Below are 25207 nucleotides of genomic sequence, written 5' to 3' on the forward strand. Positions count from 1 at the left end.
CTGAGAAGGAACTACAAGTATTCGCTGATACCGAATAAGGTTTATAACAAACAACTAAGTGTATTTTTTCAAAGAAAAAACAAACAAATCCTCTATTTTTAAGTGTATTTTCTTGTGGTGTATAAAATACGCCATCCGTGTAGTTATGTGATAACTTGATGAGCGGGTAGTTAAAGGTTAATATTTATCAACTAGCAGTGTAAAAATATTATAATTTTACCTGTAAATAATACAAAAATTTCTTCATTACAACTGGATTGAGTTTAAGAAAATGTGCAAAAACGACTCCTTTCATATCTATCACAATATGACAACCATCGGCAGGCCCGTATTCCAGATAATGTATTATGGTGGTCAAATCAAATAAGTTCAATTGGGGTGCAAACGCATAGTTGTCTGGATTGCAGTCCATCAGCTTTCCGAAGAGAAGTATATCATTTGATTTCGGAGAATTACGAATAGGACCAACAAATCTAAAAAAGTATTTTTAATAATTATTTCAAATATTTTTTGAAGGTAAAAGTGATGACAAAGCAAGTAGACGAGGAGGGCATTTATCACAAAATAAATAAATGTTTAAATACAGCACATAGAGACTTGCGGTTTTTTGCATTATGTTCAGGATGACGTCAGGAAAAAAGTCTACTATTAAAAAATGGGTGGAAATGCATAATTACACTGTAAAGTGCATAAAATGCATCCAAAATTGCATAAATATAAAAATAAAGTGAAAAACCCAGAACTAATCCCAGGATCACCTGGTGCCCAAGGTCAGTGCAAGAGAAGTCATCTTCTGGAGTTGCGATGGTTTTCGGCATTAAATCTATGCAAACGGATTACTCACGGGTTTTAGGGGTCACTAAGTACTAATATACTATCAGAATTGACCTTAGGATCACCTGGTGCCAAAGGCCACTGTAACGGACGTCATCTTCTGGAGTTTCGAGGGATTTCGGCACTAAATTGATGCAACTGGACTATTCGGGAGGTTTTTAAAATGGCTAAACACGAATATGCCATCAGAACAGACCTCTGGATAACCTGGTGCCCAAGGTCACTGCAAGGGACGTCATCTTCTGCACTTTCGAGGGCTTTCAGTATTAAATTGGTGCAAACGGATTACTCGGATTACTCGGGGGTTTTTGAAGTCGCCAAACACGAATAAATTAAGCCATCAGAATAGACCACCGGATTACCTGGTGCCCAAGGTCATAGCAAGGGACGTCATCTTCTGGAGTTTCAAGTATTTTCGGCATTAAATTAATGTGGACGGATTACTCACGGGTTTTTTGGGGTCGGTAAACACGAATATGATATCAGAACTGAACTCCGGAATACCTGGTGCCCAGGGTCGCTACTTGGGCACGTCATCTTCTGGGGTTTCGAGGGTTTTCGGCATTTAATTGATGCAAATGGATTACTGGAGGGATTTTGAGGTCGCTTAACACGAATATGCCATCAGAACCGACCCCCTGTGCACCTGGAGCCCAAGGTCACTGCAAGGGATGTCCTCTTCTGGAGTTTCGCGGGATTTCGGTATTAAATTGATTCAAACGGAATACTTACGGGTTTTTGAGGTCACCAAACAAGAATATGCCATCATAAACAACCCCTGTGCACCTGGTGCCCAAGGTGACTACAAGGGACGTCATATTCTGAAGTTTTAAGGAATTTCGGCATTAAATTGATGAAAATAAATTACTCGTGAGTTTTGAGGTCGGTAAACACTAACATGCCATCAAAACTGACCATCGTAGAACCTGGTGCCCAGGGTCACTGCAAGGGGCGTCATCCGCTAGGCGAGGTTTTCGGTACTATATTGATGCAAACAGATTACTTATAGGTTTTTGGGGATGCTGAACACGAATACCCCATCAGAACAAACACAGGAGGACTTGGTGCCTAAGGCACCTCATCTTCTGGAGTTTCGAAAGTTTTAGGTACTCAATTGATGCAAACAGATTACTCACGGGTTTTTGGGGTTGCTAAACACAAATACGCTATCAGAAGAGACACTGAAGCATCTGGGCCTAAGGCACGTTATCCTCTGGAGTTTCGGGGGTTTTCGGCATTAAATAGATTCAAACGGATTACTCATGGGTTTTTGGGGTTGCTGAAGACAAATACGCCGTCAGAACAAACACCGGAGTACCTGGTGCCTAAGGTATATCATCTTATGGAGTTTAGAAAAATTTTGGTACTAAATTGATGTAAACGAATTGCTCATGGGTTTTTGAGTTTACGGAATACGAACTCTACTATATTAATCTATTTAATTTTTTTACATGAGTTTTATTATGTGTTGACATTATTAGTGATTACCGTAATCACTGGATACTCCAGAATTCTTCATGTAAGCCATATTCGTGTTCAACAACCCCAAACCAAAAAGTAATCCATTTTTCATCAATTTAGTACCGAAAACTCACGAAATTTCATAAAATAACGTGATTTAGGCACCAGGTGCTTCGGTGTCTGTTCTGATGGCGTTTTAATGTTCAGGTAACTGAGAAACCCATGAGTAATACGTTTTCATCAATTTAGTACCAAAAACACTCGAAACTCCCGAAGATGACCTGTCTTAAGCACCAGCTGCTGCATGGGTTGGGTCTGATGGCATATTCATATTCAGCAACCCCAAAAACTCAAGAGTAATCCATTTGCACTAATTTAGTACCGAAAACTATCGAAACTACAGAAGATAACGTGCCTTAGGCACCAGGTGCTCCGGTGTCTGTTCTGATGGCGTATTTATGTTCAGAAAACCCAAAAACCCATGAGTAATACATTTGCATCAATTAGGTACCGAAAACCCTCGAAACTCCAGAAGATGACGTGCCCTAGGTACCAGGTGCTCTGGTGTCTGTTCTGATGACGCAATCGTGTTTAAAAACGACAAAATCCGATTAGTGAGTAATCCGTTTGCATCAATTGAATGCCGACAATCCTCGGAACTACAGAAGATGACCTGCATCATGCACTCCGAGGGTGAGATCTGATGACGTATTCGCGTTCAGCAAACCCAAAAACCTATGACTAATCCGTTTGCATCAATTTAGTACCGAAGACTCTCGAAGCTCCAGAAGATGACTCCCCTAGCAATATCCTTGGGCACCAGGTTCTCCGGGATTCGGTTCTGATGGTATATTCGTATTTAGCGACCTCAAGAACCCCTCAGTAATCCATTTGCATCAATTTAAGGCTCAAATTTCTCGAAACTCCAGAAGATGACGTCCCTTGCAGTGACTCTGGGCACCAGGTGCTCGGTGGCTCTGTTCTAATGGCATATTCGTGTTTAGCGACCTCAAAAACTCCACGAGTAATCCATTTGCATCCATTTTATGTCGAAAACCCTCGAAACTCCATAAAATGACGTGCCCTAGTAGCGATTCTGGTCACCAGATACTCCGGAGTTCAATTCTGATATCATATTCGTGTTTAGCAACCCCAAAAACACGTAAGTAATCCGTTTGCATCAATTTAATACCGAAAGCCCTCGAAACTCCAGAAGATGACGTGCCTTGCAGTGACCTTGGGAACCAGGTGATCGAGAGGTCTGTTCTGATAGCATATTCATGTTTAACGACTAAAAACCTCCGAGTAATCCATTTTTATAAATTTACTGCCGAAATCTCTCAAACTCCAGAAGAGGACGCCCCTTGCAGTGAGCTTGGGCTCCAGGTGCACAGGGAGTCGGTGTTGATGGCATGTTCGTGTTTAGCGACCTCAAAAACCCGTAAGTAATGCGTTTGCATCAATTTGATATCGAAATCCCTCGAAACTCCAGAAGATCACGTCCCTTATAGTGGCCTTGGGCACCAGGTTATCCTACGTCTATCCTGATGGCATCTTCGTGTTTAACCACCTCAAAAACCCCCCGAGTAGTCCAGTTACATCAATTTAATGCCGAAATCCCTCGAAACTCCAGAAGATGACGTGCCTTAGTAGCGACCCTGGGCACCAGGTACTCCGGAGATCAATTCTAATATCATATTCGTATTTAGCGACTCCTAAAACCCATTTTAGTAATCTGTTTGCATGGATTTAATGCCGAAAACCATCGAAACTCCAGAAGATAACGTCTCTTGCCGTGACCTTGGGCACCACGTGATCCGGGAATCAGTTTTGATGGCGTAATCGTATTCAGTGACCCCAAAAACCCCCCAAATAATAAATTTTGTTCCTTAGTATACTGATTTTGACTTTATTTTTATATTTATGCAGTTTTGGATGCATTTTATATACTGTCATCCTGAACATAATGCAAAAAACTGCAAGTCTCTAGGTGCTGTATTTAAAAATTTATTTATTCGGGTGTTTTTAGTGCTAAATGCCCTAGTCTAAAGCCAAAAAAGTTGTTTACAACCGAAAATATTTTTATAGTTTGGTGCGATTAACTACATTAGAAACGATCATTAAAAAACTTTTTGATATATTATACATACAGTGTAGTCTTATGCACATGTCTTATGTCTATAGACGATGTAGTGGTCAGCACTTTATTTTTTTTTTATTATTTTGGTGTCCAAATATTGTTCTTCCAGCTCTTTGTTACTTCTTTTCTATATTGTCCCGTTGCAAATCAAGCACCCAACTGCTCAAATCTCATAGATTAATTTTTATCACGTCTTTACTGTGATTTGCACAGTTTTCAGACTCAGACTTTTTATTTTTAAATTTTACATTTTTTTTTGTACTTACACAGTTTTCATTGCTCTTTGAAGTAAACGATCGTTTTTAATATCCTTGGATCCAAAAATATCAGGACATAACGTTTTGACAGTAAAGTAAGTATCAATGGTATATTTGGCAGCTTCATTGCTATAATAACAACTATGGAGGAAAAGCGCTGTCTCCAGTTCTAAAACAAACAGTCTTTTAGAATAATTTTTCTAATTTTTAAGTAAATAATACATGAAACAGTTTTTTAGAAATATATTAAAATATAAGAAGTCTTACGAAAATATCATACAAAAATAAATTATTTCAGATATCAGTAAAAATTAATCCACCTGTCTTTATCCGATAATGTATATGGAATGTAATAGATAGTAACTCGACTTATTATAAATACAAAATTTTTTTGAAGTGACAACTTCTTTAGCGACGTTGTGTACTTTTTGGATGGGGAAAAAGCATCGAATTCGTGATCGTCATCGCTTCGCCGAAATAAATTCTGTCCGTATATACACTGTGGGCCAAAATAAAGGAGTACATTTTTTAGTTGAAAATAACTTTTTTGATTTTTTTGCGATTTAATTTATTTTGCAGGGCCAATAGCCTAACACGACTGCAAATTTGGAAGCAAAAATAAGTACAGGGTCGGACTTATAAAAAAATTTATGCAACGGTGCATTTGAGCTCGTTGCAAATGAAAACTGTCTTAGCTAAAATTGAACTGGTATGCTCTTTTGGTAGGACCCAGAACACTTCAGTAAATAGTACTTACTTACTTACTTAGTCCTAAGCCTTTTTACCTTTAGATGTAAGGCTGGTGGAGTTGAGTTTGGCATTGTAGTCTCCATGCTTTCCGATCCTGCGTTCTTTCAATCCTTTCTTCCCGACTTCTCTCCTGATTTCATCTACCCACATAACTCTTGGTTTTCCTCTTTTATTTTTCCCCTGCACTCTCGTTTCGAACATTTTGTTAGCCTCTCGTTCGACATTCTACACACGTGTCCGAACCATCTAAACTGCCCCTCTACTATTTTTTCGTTGATTGGTTCTAGTTTTAGGTTTTGTCTAATTGTTTCGTTTCGTATTTTGTCTGTACCCTTTCTGTTTGCTATTTTCCTCAGGAACCTCATTTCCATAGCATTGACTCTGGATTTTTGTCTCCCCGTCAATGTGCATGTCTCGCTACTATACATGATTGTTGGTCTAACTACTGATTTAACGACTGCCGTTTTTACTTTCTCCGGTATCTCTTTCTTTCCCAAAAATGTTGTTTTCATAGTGTTAAATAAGCTTCCTGTTCATCCCATTCTCTCGTTTATTTCCATGTTTTGTTTACCATTTGATTTAATTATTACTCCTAGGTATTTAAAATATTCCACTTGAGGCGTTCTTTGCAAAAACCCCAGTAGTCCTTTTTTTCCGAAAATGGACTTATGCCATCTATGGATTGAAGGACTAATTACCTACGTTCCTTGCGTAAGAAACTTCCATTAAAGTTACAGTAGTCCAAAATAAAAGCGACAAAAGTATAGGCGATTCCGCATAAACCCCATATGTCAAGCGCAATTCCCTTTGTTAATGACTATTGGTGTTTTTGCGGGAAACTTTATCGCTTGGCTGTCAGTAGGTTTTTATAGGTTAAAGTTCCTTCGAATAGTTGTGTTGTGTGATTTTATAAGTAAACACCATTTTTCGTTCATTTTTTATTTTGGTTTATTACTATAAATATCGTTTTTCCTATAAATTAATGAAAAATTCCTGCAAAAACCCCATATGTCAAATGAATAAATGTCCTTCATAAATAAACAAAAGGAAAAATAATGTTATTTATATTGTAAACTGTGTGTAATCATCAAAATAATAAATCACTAATTTGAGAATTTCCGTAAACTTAATAGGGTTCAATTAAATAACTTCTTTTTAAATATCTCCGATGTTGTAAAAAGTGACATATGGGGTTTTTGCAAAGAACGCCTCATTGCTCTAGTTGTTTCCCGTGTAATTCTATTGCGTATGTCTTCCTAGTATTTGAAAATATCATTGTTTTGGTTTTCTCCGTATTAATTTTCATATTTATGTTTGATAGTTCTTCTAGAATTTTAAGATTGTTCTGTAAGTCTTTTGTTTTTGTTTTTGTTTTTTGCTATCAACACCATGTCGTCTGCAAATAGTAGCTCCGATAGTTAAATCTGTTTCATTTGCCACTATCCTAATGTTAGTTTTCTCATTCTTATCTTGGCTTTCTTTATCGCTTCATCCAGTAACACTGAGAATAGCAGTGGACTCAGCACGCATTCCTGTTGGTTCTTACCGTATTTGTATTATTTTTGTACATATTCTTTATTACTTCTATTATGTGTCTGTCGACTCCCCTTTCTTTTAGTGTCTTCCATACATCCTTTCTTCGGATTCTGTTAAACGCCTTTTCCAGGTCAATGAATCATATACGTATCTCTCTATTCTTATTGGTTACCTTGTCACGTACTTGTCTTATTGTGAATATTTGGTCTTGCGTGATTCTGTCCTTACCGAATCCACACTGTGTGTCTTCCATAGTTGTTTCTATTTGGGTTTTTATTCTTGTCTCTATTATTCTTGCGAATACCTTCCCAGAGATACCTGATATGGTGATACCTCGGTAATTATTACAGTTTCTCTTATCTCCCTTTTTGTGTATTGGTAATATATTGTCTTTCTACCAGTCCTTTGGTAATTCTGCTCTATTTATGATATCATTCCTTAGTTCTTTCATACTATCCACTCCCTCTACTCCCATGAATTTAATCATTTCCGAGGTAATATGATCCTTGCCTGGTGCTTTGTCCAATTTTACTCTTTCTATTGCTTTCTCTAATTTCTCTCTTGTTATAGATTCCACTTGTTGTTCTTTATTCCTTTCTTGTATCTCCCCTATGTTGTCCATGTCTGCATGAGTTAGCTCTTTGAAATGTTCTCTTAATCTTTCCATTATTTGTTTTTTTCTGTTAGTACGTTTCCATTATTGTTTTTTATATTCGGCATCGTGTGCTCTTTCTTTTGTCTGAGTTTCTTTAATGCGCCGTATAAGAGATTTTGGTTTTCCCCGTGTGCACCCACCCCACACCCTGCACAATAAGTAAAGCCGCCTCTGATTATGATGCAAGAAAAATTGTAAATGCATTTCCTGAGAAAAATTGGCATACTGGAATGGTAGAAAAGTTCTTAAGACATCTAAGGGAAACCCGTGGGTCTATTGAACATAAAAGTGGAAAAGGAAGGAAGCGAAACTCAAGAACTGAAGAAAGTATTGCTAGAGTAAGGGTTGTTTTAGGAAAATTGCAACCTGACCAATCTGTTGGAACAAGGAAAATCGCAAAAGAGACTAGGATTTCCCGAACATCAGTTCGAAGAATCATTAAAGAAGATTGCCATCTTAAAGTATTTAAAAAAGTTTACTGTCAAAGACTTACTGCCAACGTAAGAGAAAAACGACCGGAATGATGTAATTTGCTACTAAGAAGATTCCGCTCTCGTGAATACATTAGAAAAATATGGTTTTCAAATGAAAACATGTCTTATTTACGGCCTCCTAGAAATACCCAAAATAATAGGGTATATTCTGACGTCCAATTCAAGAGCGACATTCCTATATATAGAGCATTTTTTAATTGAAAAACGTCATTTCTCAAAAAGTGCAATGGTCTCTGTTGCAGTATCCATGTTGGCAAAATCTCGTCTGATTTTTGTTGATGCCGGGGTAACACTTAATTCAGAAACATATCAAGAACAAATCTTGCAGCACCTATTACCTGAAATTGAAGAAGTATGTTATGATCCACTTTCCAGCAGGATGGTGCTCCTTCGCACACTTCCCACAATACAAGGATATTCTTGAGTGAACTAGCAGCACAGAATTAAATCCGGTTGACTATTCAATTTGGGTAATTTTCGAACAAAATTTTAAACCAACGAATTTGACGGACAACAATTTGAAACCATCCAACAGCTCAAAGAAAGAATTCAGTAATATCGTTGAGATATTGAACACGTATTTTTCAGTTTTTTGATCTGACGTTCTTTTCGCGAAATTTCGCTTTTTTTTTTGTGAAACTTTTTGACTCGCCCATTTCCTTCAAATCGTCAGATTTTTGAAATATATACTGTTTTGCATGTACTTAACTTATCTTATCTTATCTGGCGATTTTTAGGTTTTCTAAGGATAGATTTTTTTTCGGACCCCCTTAAAGAACTCCCCTTTATTAAGAGTCCATATATGGTAGGGGTACATTTACTGGGTACAAGGTTTCTCCAAATGTGATTTTAACTGCAAAAATCCCCGCTTGGGCTCCCCTAGCATAAAAAACAATGTGGTATAAGGACAATCTCGTAAATAGACTAAAAAAATATTAAAGAAAGTTCCCAATTTCTTATTGTTATTATAGATATGACAGTTACCTGAAATTTTAGGCAAATGTGGTTGCTTTTCGATCCATTCCATTAAGGCCAGCACATCTTCTTTTTTCAGTTTATCGTCTTTTTTGTATATTTCCTCAACTGGAATTTCCTTCATTTTTCAACTGCAACGAAATATGTAATTAGTGTTTGGAAATACACGTGGTAGGTATTATTAAGCCAATTAAATAATTTTTTACTATTCAATTATTGCGTCAGTACAGATATATTAATTATGTATCTCAATACACCGTATCACGGGTATTATTACGTATTACGTGTATTTATGTTTTTTTTGAAAATTATACTATTTAACGAATAAACTATTTACATGATCAAGGACTTAATGTCATGACAAATTCAGAAAAAAATCAATAACAACAAACTATTAAAATAAAGATCGAGACTCTTCATTTATGCATTCATAATAAATGTTCCTCATACAAATCTGGTAGAAAATATACACAACCCGTCCAGTATAAATACCGTTGCACGTCATGGTTATACCAGTTATAATGCAGCTCACCCCGATGCTGTTAGACTAGCAAGAGTAGGAGCCATGGTCCTAATAAAGGATGTCATTAAACACTATTTGGGTAAAAAAGTAGAGGAAACATACCTCCAAGCAGTCAGCATAGTCATAGAGGATAGAATAGGGCCAATAGCAGTTTCAGCTGCCTACTGCCTCCTAATTATCCACCCAACAAAGAAGCATTCACCAGCCTCTTCAAAAATCTTGGCAATAGATTCCTAACAGGGGGTGGCTACAATGCTAAACATACCAGCTGAGGATCTCGGCTTACAGCAACCGGTAGAACCGGAATAATCCATCAAGTAAAACAAGAATTAAAACTAGACCATCTTTCTACATATCGACCAACCTACTGGCCAACAGATCAATTCAAATCACTTTTTAGTTGGCACAAGAATTCGAGCTAGAATCTCAAACGCGAAGAAGGAGAGAAATACCAAAACAACGCACCTTAATATTGAACTTCTCAAAAATCCGCAAACGGTAGAAAGTTCAAAACTATATCGAAACTAATTGCATAATTAATGAAAATCTAACAACCAGCGAATAATGGGAAATGTGTAAAAGTAATAAGTAAAAGGCGCATCAAATAATATTCTAGGACCAAAAAAACCACCATCACGCAATGACTGGTTCGATGCTGAGTGTGAGGACATTACAAGGAGAAAGAACGATGCATATAAACAGATGCAGGAAAGAAGAACCCGAGAAAAACAACAAAAATATAAAGACCTTAGAAGAGAAGAGAAGTGCATTCATAGAAGAAAAAAGAAAAATACTGGAAGAATTTGAGGCATTAAAACAGGAAAATCAAAAAAGAAAATTCTATAAAACTCTGAATAATGCAAGAAAGGAATTCAAACCAAGGCTAAGACTATGTAAGGATAAGGAGGGGCACATACTCAATAAAGAAGAAGAAATATTGAAAAGGTGGGTGGAACACTATAAAAAACTACTTACCATCGAAGTAGAAGATCCAAATCAAATAAACCTAAGAGCAACCAACAATACAACATTAGAGCCTCCATCAGCTCAAGAAGTACGGGATGCAATAAAACACCTAAAAGATAATAAATCTGCAGGAAGTGATGGTATATCCGCGGAACTTATTATATGGAGGCGCTACTCTGACTAATCAAATATATAAAATAATACTGAGAGCCTGGAATGAGGAACAAATCCCGGAAGAGTGGTGTATTGGAATCGTTTGCCGGCTACACAAAAAGGGTGATCAATTGGAATTTAGAAACTATAGGGGAATAACCCCCCTTAATACAGCTTACAAAACATTTTCGAGTATCTTATATGGTCGCCTAAGTGCACATTCAGAGGAACTTCTTGGAGAATATCAAAGTGGTTTTAGGCCTGGTCGATCAACATTAGACCAGATCTTTGTGCTAAGGCAACTACTGGAAAAAACCAATGAATTCAATATCGACACATACCATCTTTTCATAGATTTTAAATCGGCCTATGATAGTCTTCTAAAAAATACCTAAATTGTATGAAGCCATGGATGAATTCCACATCCCTGATAAACTGATAAGATTGGTTAAGGCTACAATGCGTAAAGTCGTTTGAAAAGTCGAAATACAGGGTGAACAATCACAGGCGTTTGAAACAAATGTTGGGCTGCGACAGGAAGATGCGCTGGCGTGTCTCCTCTTCAACATAGCTCTGAAAAAGGCGGTCAGAGATGCACGAACAGACAACAGAGGAAATATTTTTAATAAATCATCCCAAATTTTGGCATATGCGAATGACGTGGACCTAGTTGCCCGCACAACACGCAAACTAGAAGAAATGTATACCACCTTCTCAAATGCCTCAAAAAATATGGGTCTGACAGTAAACGAGGAGACAACTAAGATGTTGTCATCAACACCCAACAATAGAGCCAGAAACATCGGCCACCAATTCACTGTTGATAACTCTACCTTTGAAGTGGTGGACAAATTCACATACTTAGGCTCCGTGATCACCAAGGAGAACGTCATGACGGAAGAAATCAAGCGAAGGATAATCCTAGCGAACAAATGCTATTTTGGACTGAGTAGACATATGAGAAGCAGAAACTTAAGCCAAAAAACAAAAATAACCATATAGGTACAAAACCCCTATACAACCAGTGTTGACATATGGATCGGAGACATGGACCATCTCCAAGACAGATGAAAACTTTCTGCTTATATTTGAACGAAGGATCCTAAGAGAAATATTCAGTGGCATCTGTGAAAATGGTATTTGGAGGAGGAGGTACAACTACGAGGTATACCACAGGTATAAACATATATTTAGTGGTAAAGACGTAGTATCTCTTATAAGAATAGGAAGACTAAGATAAGCAGGACATCTAGCAAGATCACAGCATAACAACCCTCCTAGAAGAATCCTTATGTCACAACCTGTGGGAAGTAGAAATAGGGGTAGGCCAAAACTTAGATGGAAGGATGGTGTAGATGAGGATGGGAGAAAAATAGGCGCAGCAAACTGGTAACGGTTGGCAATGGATAAGACTGACTGAAGTAATAGAGTTGTTGATGTTGCACTACTGATGATGATGATAACTGGCCAACAGATTGTCAAAAAATACCTAACTGCCTATACTTCTTCAGTACAAAAGTTTGGGACAAGGACATTTTGACATACACTCAAATTTTAATATGGCCTCTGATCATACACCAGTAATTGCTACAACTCACTCTTCGATAGTATTAAAAGAAAAACCAATAATCTTATGCAATAGCAAAACTGACTGGAATCTATTCCGGGATAAAGTTGAAGAAAAGCGAAACCTATCTGTATCCTTAAAGAATGCAAAAGAACTCGAAGATGTGGTGGAGTACTTCACAACACTGCTCCAAGGGGTTGCATGGGAATTAACTCCTACCACAACACCAAAGCAAAAACAAGTAAACTGCCACTTAAATGTCAAGGAGATGATTAACGAAAAGAGAAGACTTAGAAACACATGGCAAAGAACAAGGTATCCGTATGATAGACGAAGATACAATAAAGCTGCAAGACAGCTAAAAGAAACACTTAGAAGACTTAAAAATAAATCATTCACGGAATATCTACAAAACTTATCACCCTCAATCGATACTAACTCTAGTCTCTGGAAAGCCACAAACATCTAAAACAGCAACGAGATCAAATCCCACCAATTAGAAAATCTAATAGTACCTGGGCCAAAACAGATCGAGAAAAGGTAGAAGTTCTCGGTAGATATTTGGAGAGAGTATTTCAACCGTTACCACCTGCAAATGGAATTAATTACGACGAAATATATGCATTCCTTTAGCAAAACGAGAAACAAATGGAGCCTATTAAAAACTTTACCACACCCTGAATATATGAAACACAAAAAAACTTTAATAATAACTGTGGACAGATCGGAGTATAAATTATTGACGACAACTATATCCACAACCTTTTGTTTGCCCATGATGAAATAATTTTACAAGAAGAAAAATACGATATTGTGAACATGATAAAAAGATGGAAAAATAATTTGGAAGCTGGAGTTTGGAAATTAATTATGATAATATACAATAGATGGTCATTGGAAACGCTGTAGAAGACCTGGAGGTGAATAACAACTAAATAAAATAAAGAAATGAATGTAAATACTTGGGGGCAACTTTAACAAATACAGCATCAGATGAAATGGATAGAATAAATAAAATAAAGAACGGAAAGATAATTACACATCAACAACATCATCGTGCCAATATACAAAAAAGGAGAACATGTAAACTGCGATAACTATATTTATGTCTGTTATCGGTATGCTTTAAAATATAAATATACCAAACTAATAGAGGGGAGACTAAGCAAAAAGTAGAAATGAAATTGAGCATTTAGACCAAGAAGACAGACAAATGACAACATATAATATATCATTAGGAACCTGATAGAGAGAAGCATAGACACGGGGGAAAGCTAGTATTAGCATTCATTGACCTCAGAGCAGCATTTGACACGATATAAAGACAGATTATAGGGAAATGTAAAGACTAAAACAGTATTGTACACACTTATGCCTACAGGTAAAGAGGGTGAAGTGTACTTTTGAAGTGTATAAAATAAATAATTCCTAGCTGAGCGCTTTCAGCTTATAAAGCCATCTTCAGAGCTATGGTCAAAAACTTCAAAATACCAATATGAAGAGAGATGGATCCCATGTACGATATAGAAATACTTCTATTTCTTATGCAGTTTTTTAAAGATGGAAAAAAACCTTGTCTGTCTGTTGAAAAATTGCTGAATTTTGCTGTTGGTTTTTGTAGCCGGAAAAGTTAAAAACATCAAATACGAGCACAAAGGACTTTCACACAAAAAATTACATTACATATAACGAAAATTTTATCATGGTAAGGTCAAGAAACTCTACCATCTGAAGTCTACGCTGTCAGCATGCAGAAACCCCCTTATAGGGAAATGCTCGAGGAAAATGTACCAAATAAATTGATATAAAATTATAGAAAGTTCTTACAAACAGGTAAAAGAAAAAATACAAATTACAGGGGAAAGATCGGAAGATTTTAATTGGAAGAGAGGTTTAGACAAGGAGATAGCCTCAGCCCTTTGCTATCAATTTATAATTAATAGTAATGAACGAATTAATAAGAAACACTAGAGTAAGAAGCAACCAACTATAGAAAATGATAGGATACCAATACCATAGATAACCTTAGCCCTTAGATTACAACCAATAGAGTCCTTAATGTATTCGTACTAGATAGTATTAATAGCAACTTCTAAATAGATTCTAAATAGATAAGCTAAATTCTAAATAGAAGAACTTAAAATGGAAATAAACGAGGAAAAAGGGAAGATAATGACAATCAGCGGCAAAGAATATAAGGAAGATAATGAAATAAAGATAGAATGTAAAAGGTCAGAATTGGAAATAGTTAAAATTTACGAATACTTGGGAAGAATAATTACTAACGACGGAAAATAGACTGGATAGTAACAAATAGAGCAATGAAATCGAACAAGTTATACTATGCGGTAGCTCCAATATTGGGAAACAGAGAAAGAACACGAGAGACAAGGATAAAAATATATAGGGTGTCCCAAAAGTAGTGGAACGGTCGAATATTTCGCGAACTAAACATCGGATCGAAAAACTGAAAAATACGTATTCAATCATCTTCAAAAATCTATCCAATGACACCAAACACCAACCCCCACTACACCCTCTGGAGGTGGGGTGGGGGGTAACTTTAAAATCTCAAATGGAAACCCCTAGTTTTTCTTGCAGATTTGAATTCGTTACGTAAAAGTAAGCAACTTTTATTCAAGACATTTTCGAACTGTGGATAGATGGCGCTATAATTGGGAAAAACGATTTATCCTGATACCATAGGTAAATTATAGAAATGGTCTAATATCTCGAGCAATACACTTCCAAATGAGAAACCAAAAGACAGGTTTTTAATATTTTTCGAAAACCTATCGAAAAACACCTAAAATGACCCTCCAACCCACCCCTGGAGACGGGGTTGGGGGTAAATTTAAAATCTTAAATAGCAACCCCCACTTTTTATTGCAGATTCGAATTCGTCATGAAAAATTAAGCAACATTTATTCGAAACATTTTGTATAATAAATGTTGCTTAATTTTTCATGACGAATCCGAATCTGTAATAAAAAGTGGGGGTTGCTATTTAAGATTTTAAAGTTACCCCCACCCCGTCTCCAGGAGGTGGGTTGGAGGGTCATGTTTAGTGTTATTAGATAGGCTTTAGAAAAGTATTAAAAACTTTTTTTTGGTTTCTCATTTGGAAGTGTATTTCTCGAGATATTAGACCGTTTCTATAATTTACCTATGATATCAGGATAAATCGTTTTTCTTAATTATAGCGCCATCTATCCACAGTTCGAAAAAATGTCTTGAATAAAAGTTGCTTACTTTTACGTAACGAATCCAAATCTGCAAGAGAAACTAGGGGTTTCCATTTGAGATTTTCAAGTTTCCCTCCACCCCACCTCAAGGAGGTGTAGTGGGGGTTGGTGTTTGGTGTCATTGGATAGATTTTTGAAAATGATTGAACAAGTATTTTTCAGTTTTTCGATCCGATGTTTAGTTCGCGAAATATTCGACCGTTCCTCTACTTTTGGGACACCCTGTATAACAATAGTGACACCGACTCTGCTCTATGCAAGTGAAAACTGGACAATTCTGGAAAAACTTAAGAGCAGGATAAATGCAATGGAGGTGAGACGTCTAAGAAGGATAGTTGTAAAGACAAAATGGGATAGATTAAGCAACGAGACCATTAGGAGAACGGCCAACAAAAAACCAATAATGAATAAAACAGCAAAAAGACAAATGAACTGGTATGGGTACTAATAAAATACAGCCCATAATTACGAGAAAAGAACATCGTAAAAAAGAGGGAGATCAAGAAAATGGATAGAGCAAGTAGATGAGGAGGGAAAAGTTAAACAAAAATCACTCGAGGAATAGACAATAATGACAGGAAATAGAAACGAATGGAAGATATGTTTGAAGAGAAATTAGAATGGCTAGCCCAAATACGACACCCTGATAAAATAAAAGGAATGGGAGAAAAAAGACAGGAAGATTATAAGAAAAATATAGAGAGTCTACTAGACTCAAACAATTTTTACAGTTTATCAAAAACTTTTAGGCAAGTCTCGACAGAATTAATAATCGATGGCTTAGTGTGAAAACCTCGTATCTCATTTTTTTCGAAAATGACATTTTGGTGGTTTTAGTTTGAAAACCTTTTATCTCACGATTTACAACTGTTAGAAAAATTCCAAATACACTAGACTATTTTCTACAGCCGAAAAAAGAAACCACGTATATCAATAATTGCTCTCTTGATTTAGTGTGAATACCACGTATATTTATAACCAAGAATTTGGTACTTAATTTGGAGTGTTTGTTTGAGAGATTCGACTTGTAGAAATGTTTTTTGTGAACAACAAAAGGTAGTCCGGCATATAGGAACATTTTATGAACCTTAAATCAAAAGATTTGTATTGTATCGATCTAGTATTTGGAGGTGTGCAATAAGCCATGAAAAATGAAAACCTCGTAAATAATAATAAACACAACCTCATTTGAGATGAAAAACACGTATATCAAGATATACGAGGTTATCATAGTTACTTGAGCAAAGGCTCTATATACTGCAAGGATATATACGTGTTTTTCATAGTTAATATTTGTATTTCCAATTTAATAGCAACATTTAACACTTTTAGCCCTGTGCCAATATCAGATATTTGTCTCAATGTGCTCGAATTAAAAATACGTAACATAATTTTTGCTTTTAGGTTATGTTATGCAGAAAATCAGTTTTTTGCCTCTCCTGTAAAATTGTAATTTAATGAGATACGAGGTTTTCACACTAAGCCATGGTAATGCGTTTTTATATTTGTTCTATTTTGATCATTTTCGCACAAACAAAACATCGAAATCAGAATACTTATTTCTAAACAATGAAGTCCTAAAATGACTTGCACAAAAAATTAAAGAATTAGCAGGTATAAGGCGATCTAACAATAGTAACACCCTGGTTGATAAGAATGATAAAATATCTTATATCAAGGGCAAACTAAACAGATGGAGAGAATACGTTCAAGAATTGTTTAAGGACGACAGGACACAACAAGATAGCATGAGCGATTGCGAGGCACATGCTAATTATAAAACTGCGGAACCTGACACAATAGGGAACTTGTATATTTTTTTTATTACATAATAATGTTCAGCTTTGTATAAAAATAAGATTTCCAAAATTTCACGCTTCAAAAACTCATAATAATTTAGAAGTACAAATTTAAAGTCTTCGGTATCTTAAAATAGGTCAAACGGCCCGTGACGTCACTCAGTTTAACTATATGGTTCTGTTTATGGTTATAATTAGGTATATTCTTCTTCTTCTTCTTCTTTAGTTTATTGGCCTCCACCTATGTTGGTATACCTCGTCGCGAAATAAAGGAAAAATATTTATATTCTATTAACATTTATCGTATGTCATTGTAATAATATATACCAGTTTGTTGACATTGGAGTTTGATATAGTTATTGAAGGAAAGGAAAGAAGGTTTACTACGGAAAATAAAACCATTTTGTAAAAGTACAGTTTTCTATGAATAGTTCAAACGATCAAAACACTTGTAACGTCAAATAAATGTATTTTCTACTGACGTTTATAACGTCTAATTTAAAATTCTGTTTACTTTGTTGGAACAATGTAAATATACAAACGAGTGACGTCACGACGCGTTTTAGGCCACCTGTTTTAATTTTAATTTTTAATCGCCTTTGGGGGTCAAACGAAAGACCTACAAAATTTTTTATCTTTGATACATGTTTTAAATTATTAGTATAAGAGCTGTGAGACATTTTTGAGTAGGTATTTTAGGCAACCTGAAAATTTTTCAGGTGACTCTTCTATGATAGCCTAATACAAAAATGCCGGTCTGGCTGGAGGGTAGCGGTTATTTTCCCCAAAGATCCCCCCCAAAATTTAAAAAAGGGTAAAAATTGTTATTACAAAAAATATCATTAATATGACTTGAAAGTAAATTTAAATATTCAAATATAAAGAAAATAAACAGGCCAGGAGATTTGAGGACGATTTTAACTCTGCAAGATACATGCATGGGCGCCCCAGGATTATTTTCAGGGGGTGCATCTGAACTTCAGAAGATTTCATCTGAATTTGTACATACTATTAACGAGTATAAATATACATCTATACACTATACATGCATAGCTATGTACATTCGTTCCGGAAAGGGAGATGCAATTGTTATTTTGACAGGGTATTTTTTAATTTTAAAAATAAATATTCTACAAAAGACAGGTTTTTTTGGTGAAATTTTCCAATTGCCATATGATCAAACAAATTACGCATGCATATAAATGAAAACCGCTATAAGTAAGCAGCAGTGTGAGAAAGAGCGTATACCGATAACTATTTGCGTCCTCTGTTGTAGTTGAGTGAGTCCGTTCGCTCGAGAAAATCACGTGACCTGGCGATATCCATGTTGTTGTGCCTCGAAACTTTAGAGTAATTATTATATATTTTATAGTTTTTTAAGTAATTTTTCTTAATTAAAGGAAAATAATACGTACTATACAATAGATTTTGCAAATATGATAGAAAAAGACAAATTTGTTATTATAAATATATAGGTAGAAAATATAAAACTATAAACTAAATTAATTCGGTGTCCGAATCTTGTACTTCTTCTGTAAACTCCTCATCTGAGCTTAAATGTTCATTCTGTTCTTCTTCATCAGACTCCCCTCGAGACTCAGATTCCTCTTCTACATGATTTGTAAATAGTTGTAATATGTATTTAGAATTAATTAAAAATTAATCAGTGATTAATTGAGTTGCTACGTATTCTCTGTTCTTTTATACGGAGTCGAAGCCTGGAGAATCACGGGCGCATCTGAAGAAAGACTGATCATTGTTGAGATGTGGTGTTATCGAATAATGTAAAAAATATCATGGACACAACACTTAAAAAACAAGGAAACATTAAGAAAGATGAAAAAGGCAAAAGAAATACTCAACACTACGAAGGAAAGAAAAATGAGCTAAAATAAATATTCATTCTCTTCTCCTTCGTCAGGCTCCCCTCGAGACCCAGATTCTTCTACCTGGTCTGTAAATAGTTGTAATATGTATGTAGAATCAATGAAAAATTACCAATGCTTAATACTTTTCCTTATATAACCAATCACATCACGTTTTTTATTTCTTAGTGTAGGTATGACCAAAGTAGCTCATGTTTCTTTCCTTCATAGTGTTGAGTATTTCTCAACATCAATACATTATTCGATAACTCCACATCTCAACAACGGCAAGTCTTTCTTCAGATGCGCCCGTGATTGTCCAGGCTTTGACCCCGTATAAAAGGACGGAGAATATGTAGCAACTCTACTAGTTAATTACTAATTAATTTTTAATTACCTAATTCTAAATAGGTACATATTACAACTATTTACAGATCATGTAGAAGAGGAATCTGAGTCTCGAGGGGAGTCTGACGAGGAAGAAGAGAATGAATATTTAAGCTCAGCTGAGGAGTTTGAAGAAGAAGTACAAGGCTCGGACACAGAATTAATTTAGTTTATAGTTTTATACTTTTCTACCTGTATATTTATAACAATAAATTTGTCTTTTTCTATCATATTTGCAAAATCTATTGTATAGCACGTATGATTTTTCTTTATTTAAGAAAAAGTTACTTAAAAAACTATAATATATTATAATAAATACTCTAACGTTTTGAGGAACAACAACATGGATATCGCCAGGTCACGTGATTTTTCTCGAGCGAACGGACTCGCTCAGCTACAACAGAGGACGCAAACAGCTATCGGTATACGCTCTTTCTCACACTGCTGCTTACCTATAGCGCTTTTCATTTATCTGCACGCGTAATTTGTTTGATCACCTGGCAGTTGGAAAATTTCACCAAAAAAAACTGTCTTTTTTAGAATGTTTATTTTTAATATTAAAAAATACCCCGTCAAAATAAAAATTGCACCTCCCTGTCCGGAAGGAATGTACATAGTTATGCATGTATAGTTGTGTATTTTATACTCGTTATTAGTATGTACAGATTCAGATGAAATCTTCTGAAGTTCAGATGCATCCCCTGAAAATAATCCTGGGGCGCACATGCAAGTATCTTGCAGAGTTAAAATCGCCCTCAAATCGCCTGGCCTGTTTATTTTCTTTATATTTGAATATTTAAATTTACTTTAAAGTCACGTCAATGATATTTTTTGTAATAACAATTTTAACCCTTTTGTTTAACTTTGGGGGGGATTTTTGGGGAAAATAACCGCTGCCCTCCAGCCAGACCGGCATTTTTGTATTAGGCTATCATGGAAGAGTCACCTGAAAAATTTTCAGGTTGCCTAAAATACCTACTCAAAAATGTCTCACAGCTCTTGGACCATATGTTCTGTTGTGATTTATAACATTTTTTTCGAATTTAAAAATTAAGCAAGTTCCCTATTCCACCTGAAATAATTGTTGATCAGATCAATGTATTAGTAGACTTGTACACATAGTTTCAAAAGTTATGCATTACCCCTCGTATTCACGATGTTTACGCTTTTATAAATCCGTATCTTTATCACATATTTAATGGGCCTTTTTTATAAAAAATATACCTTTTTTGGTTTTTTATTTTATTTGAATACCCATTTAATTGACCTGGTTTTGCCAAGGTGTAAACATTTGAAAAATTTATTTTGGTGAAATTTTTGAAAACGCGTTTAAAAATGAATCGTATTTTAATTTCTGAGTTGGACCGTATAAGAATTATCGATTTAGTTGAAGAAGGTCATTCACAGCGGTTCGTGGAGGAAAGAGTGGGTGTTTCTCAGAGTGATGTCTCACGGATATGGAATAGGTTCCTGGAGACAAACTCGATACGGAATAGAGCTCGGTCTGGTAGACTCCGAGCTACAAATGATCGACAGAATAAATATATCAGAATTTCCATCCGTAGAAATTCTTCTATGTCTGTACCAGCCCTCCAAAGAAAATTCAGGCATGCTACAGGAGTCCGAGTATCGTTGTCTGCAATAAGAAGAAGAATTTTAGACTCAGGTTTGAGAAGTCGTCGACCAATAAGAGTTCCTCAGCTACAACCTAGACATGTTTTGGACCACCACCAGTGGGCTCAAGAACACACACAGCTCTCCCAACAATTATGGAATTTTGCGCTTTTTTCAGACGAGACCAGAATCTGTTTAAATAGTGATAACCGGCGAATCTGTATGTGGCGAGAGCCAACAAGAGCTGCACAACTAGCCACACACGAATTTACCGGTTATCACTATTTAAACAGATTCAGGTCTCGTCTGAAAAAAGCACATAATTCCAAAACTGTTAGGGGAGCTGTATGTGTTCTTGAGCCCACTGGAGGCGGTCCAAAACATGTCTAGGTTGTAGCTGAGGAAATCTTATTGGTCGACGACTTTTTAAACCTGAGTCTAAAATTCTTCTTCTTATTGTAGACAACGATACTCTGACTCTTGTAGCATGCCTGAATTCTCTTTGGAGGGCTGGTACAGACATAGAAGAATTTCTACAAATGGAAATTCTGATATATCTATTGTCGATCATTGGTAACTCTGGGTTTACTAGACCGAGCTCTATTCCGTATCGAGTTTGTCTCCAGGAACCTGTTCCATATCCGTGAGACATCACTCTGAGACACACCCACTCTTTCCTTCACGAACCGCTGTGAATGGTCTTCTTCAACTAAATCGATAATTCTTATACCGTCCAACTCAGAAATTAAAGTACGATTAATTTGTAATCACGTTTTCAAAAATGTCACCAGAATAAATTTTCTGGTTCTCATGCAAAGATGTATGAATGTAAACCAACTACTCTATGTTTGTATTATTGATTACAGTAAGGCATTCGATAAGGTCCGACACTCCGTCTTATACAGTTGCTTAAAGAATCATATTGATAAACAAGACTTAAAGAATAATAACTCATTTCTACTTTAACCAAACAGCCAAAGTCAGTGTAGGTAAAGAACTTTCGGAGGAAGTAGAGATAAAAATACGAAGTAAGGCAAGGTTGCATACTCTTCCCCGTATTGTTCAATCTATATTCGGAAGAAATAATTAAAAAATCACTTGAAAATGTAACAATTGGAATAAAAGTCAACGACAGACCCATCAACAACATCAGATATGCCGATGATACTATACTAATTTCAGAGAATATACAAGACTTACAGGCACTCTTAGATAACGTAGTAAATGCTAGTGAGGAAAGCAGACTAACGCTTAACGTGAATAAAATAAAATTTGTGACAATTTCCAAAACACAACCACAAGACATTTTAAACATTATAAGAGGGGTACCAATAGAAAAAGTTAAAAAATACAGATATCTTGGTACAATTATCAATGAAAATAACGAGCAGACAGAATAGCCCAGTAAATGAACGGGAAATTCGGCGATACCGTGTAATTTTCAGGGGCAACTCCGAATTGCATGAAAATTTGGATTTAGGTTCTACTTACCCTCCACTTCAAAGTTGAAATTGTGCCGTTGGTTGCTTTTACTTGGGGGGTGACAGTCACCCCTTCTCGGGGGGTGAAAAACATACGTTCAAGATAAGACCGGAAATGGATAAATTGACTGATTTTAAGCAACTTATGTTCTATAGAGTTTTTTACGTAAATAAATACTTTTCGAGTTATTTGCCATTGATGTTGATTTTTCGACAAAAAAACTACGTTTTCAGACGGTTTTTCGCAAATAACTCAAAAAGTAAATATTTTATCGAAAAAAATATTCTTAGCAAAAGTGTAGCTTATAAAAAACCCAAAAAAATGGTGTATCAGTAAAGTCTATCAATAAAATAAAAACAAAGTTGTAGCTCATGAAAAATACTTCCTTATTCGTCTAATTCCAAATCAAATATTTCAAGGTGAAATAACCGAAAAATTAAGCACTTTTCGGGAAAAACCCATTTAAACTTTTTTAAAGTGTTTATTAAAAGCTTTGTTTTAATTGTTAACAAAAGTTTTAGCATTAAAAATAAGCGAGTTACGCTCAAAATAAAGTTGGCCCTCTTTTTTTTGTAAAAAATCATGAACATCTCGCCGTGTTTAGCTCCCTAAATGAAATTAATCGCTACCGCTTTACAAACAATTTACTTACCTATCTATTTTTTATATGACCTGTCAGTCTCACCGGTTTAAAGTGTTTATTTTTGAAAGGGTTATAATTGAGAAAGCTTGAATGGGTCAATAATCACGAGTGTATGCAAAATTTTGAACAGCCATATCTTAACCAATTTTTGTCTTACGGAGAAACAAAATGAAACTAGCATATTTATAATAGCAAAACCTACATTTTTTACTCTTTAAGATTTTTCTTATCATTAATAAGTTTTAAGTTATTTTGAAAAAATGAAATTTTTTGATTTTTTTTTACTATAAAACCAAATGTTTTCAAAAATAAGCACTTCAAACGAATCAAACTTACAGATCATATAAACAATACACATACACATACAGTTAAAATAGATGGTAAAGCTAAATGATTAATTTCATTTAGGGTGCTAAATAGAGGGAGGTTTTCACGATTTTTTTTTTACCAAAAAAGGGGCCAACTATTTTATTCAGTGTAACTCGTTTATTTTTGATGCTGTAAACTTTTGTAAAAAACAAATAATAAGATTTTTTCGATACTTTAAAAATGTTAAAAAGGTTTTCCCGAAAAACGCTTCTTTCTTCGGTGATTTCGCGTTGAATTATTCGATTTGGAATTAGACGAATAAGAGCGTATTTTTCATGAGCTACAACTTTGCTTCTACTCAATTTGTAGACTTTACTGGTACACCATTTTTTTCGATTTTTTATAGGCTACACTTTTGCTAAATATATTTTTTTCGATAAAATATTTACTTTTTGAGTTATTTGGGAAAAACCGTCTGAAAACGTAGTTTTTTTTGTCGAAAAATCAACATTTTAAATCGGGAATAACTCGAAAAGTATTGACTTACGTAAAAAACTTTATAGAACAAAAGGCTTAAAATAAGTCAATTTATCAATTTCTGACCCTATTTTAAACACGCGTTTTTCACCCCCCGAGAAGGGGTAAATGTCAACCCCCAAGTAAAAGCAACCAACGGCACAAATTCAACTATGAAGTGAAGGGTAAGTAGAACCTAAATTCAAATTTTCATGCAATTCGGAGTTGCCCCGGGAAATTACACTCCAAAACGGTCATTTATTGGGCTAGAAGTAATAAAAATGAGAATTGGGTAGGCTAGAGCAACATTTAACAATATGAGAAAAGTATTATGCAGTAAAGAAAGAAATAGGCGATCGTCTTGAAGCATTCGAGATGTGGACCTACCGAAGGATGTTAAAAATAAGTTGGGTAGACCGAATAACAAATGTTGAGGTCATGAGAAATATGAAAAAAGGAAATCATGAATACGATTAAGATAGGAAAGTTACAATATCTAGGCCACGCTATGAGAGGGGATAAATATGTGTTGCTACAAACCATAATGCAGGGAAAAATACAGGGAAAACGAAGCATTTGGAAGAAGACGCATCTCCTGGCTCAACAATCTGAGAAAGTGGTATAATTTCAGTTCCATCGGCTTGTTCAGAGCTGCAATCTCAAAAGTGAAAGTAGCTGTGATGATTACCAACCTCCTCAGAGGAGACGGTACCTAAAGAAGAAGAAGAGGAAGTCCTAAACAGATACTCTAACTGCAAATATGTCACTTACCTTTTGATTATTGTAAGAAAAGTATTCCAACTAAGAACACCGACTATCCTCGATAAAATCTCGAGATCGAATAAACAATCAGCAAATACATTTTTAAACCAAAGGTTAATATTACGAATTATATTCAAATAATGATCCATTATTAACAGGACATTACAAATTACTTTATCATTAGCTTTTAATTGCAAGTATTTGTAGAATAATTACGAAATTACAAATAAATAAATTATATGTTTGTTATATAATCTAACAACTAAAAACAATA

The 25207-nt window shown here is 35.4% G+C and overlaps 1 protein-coding gene across 1 annotated transcript in view; it reads right to left on the reverse strand.

Annotated features, from left to right (window-relative positions):
- The window catches only part of LOC114334452 (uncharacterized), a 75528-nt gene extending 50483 nt beyond the window's left edge, over nt 1–25045 (reverse strand). Inside the window, exons 1-4 of the mRNA XM_050647466.1 lie at nt 24943–25045; nt 9112–9233; nt 4702–4861; nt 221–473 (exon numbers count right to left, since the gene is read on the reverse strand). Coding sequence (XP_050503423.1) covers nt 221–473; nt 4702–4861; nt 9112–9226 — 528 coding nt within the window. The 5' untranslated portion in view covers nt 9227–9233; nt 24943–25045. The remainder of the gene's footprint in view (nt 1–220; nt 474–4701; nt 4862–9111; nt 9234–24942) is intronic.
- Between the last annotated feature and the right edge of the window lie 162 nt (nt 25046–25207).

The sequence above is a fragment of the Diabrotica virgifera genome, chromosome 3 (assembly GCF_917563875.1).
Source record: "Diabrotica virgifera virgifera chromosome 3, PGI_DIABVI_V3a".
Lineage (NCBI taxonomy): Eukaryota > Metazoa > Arthropoda > Insecta > Coleoptera > Chrysomelidae > Diabrotica > Diabrotica virgifera.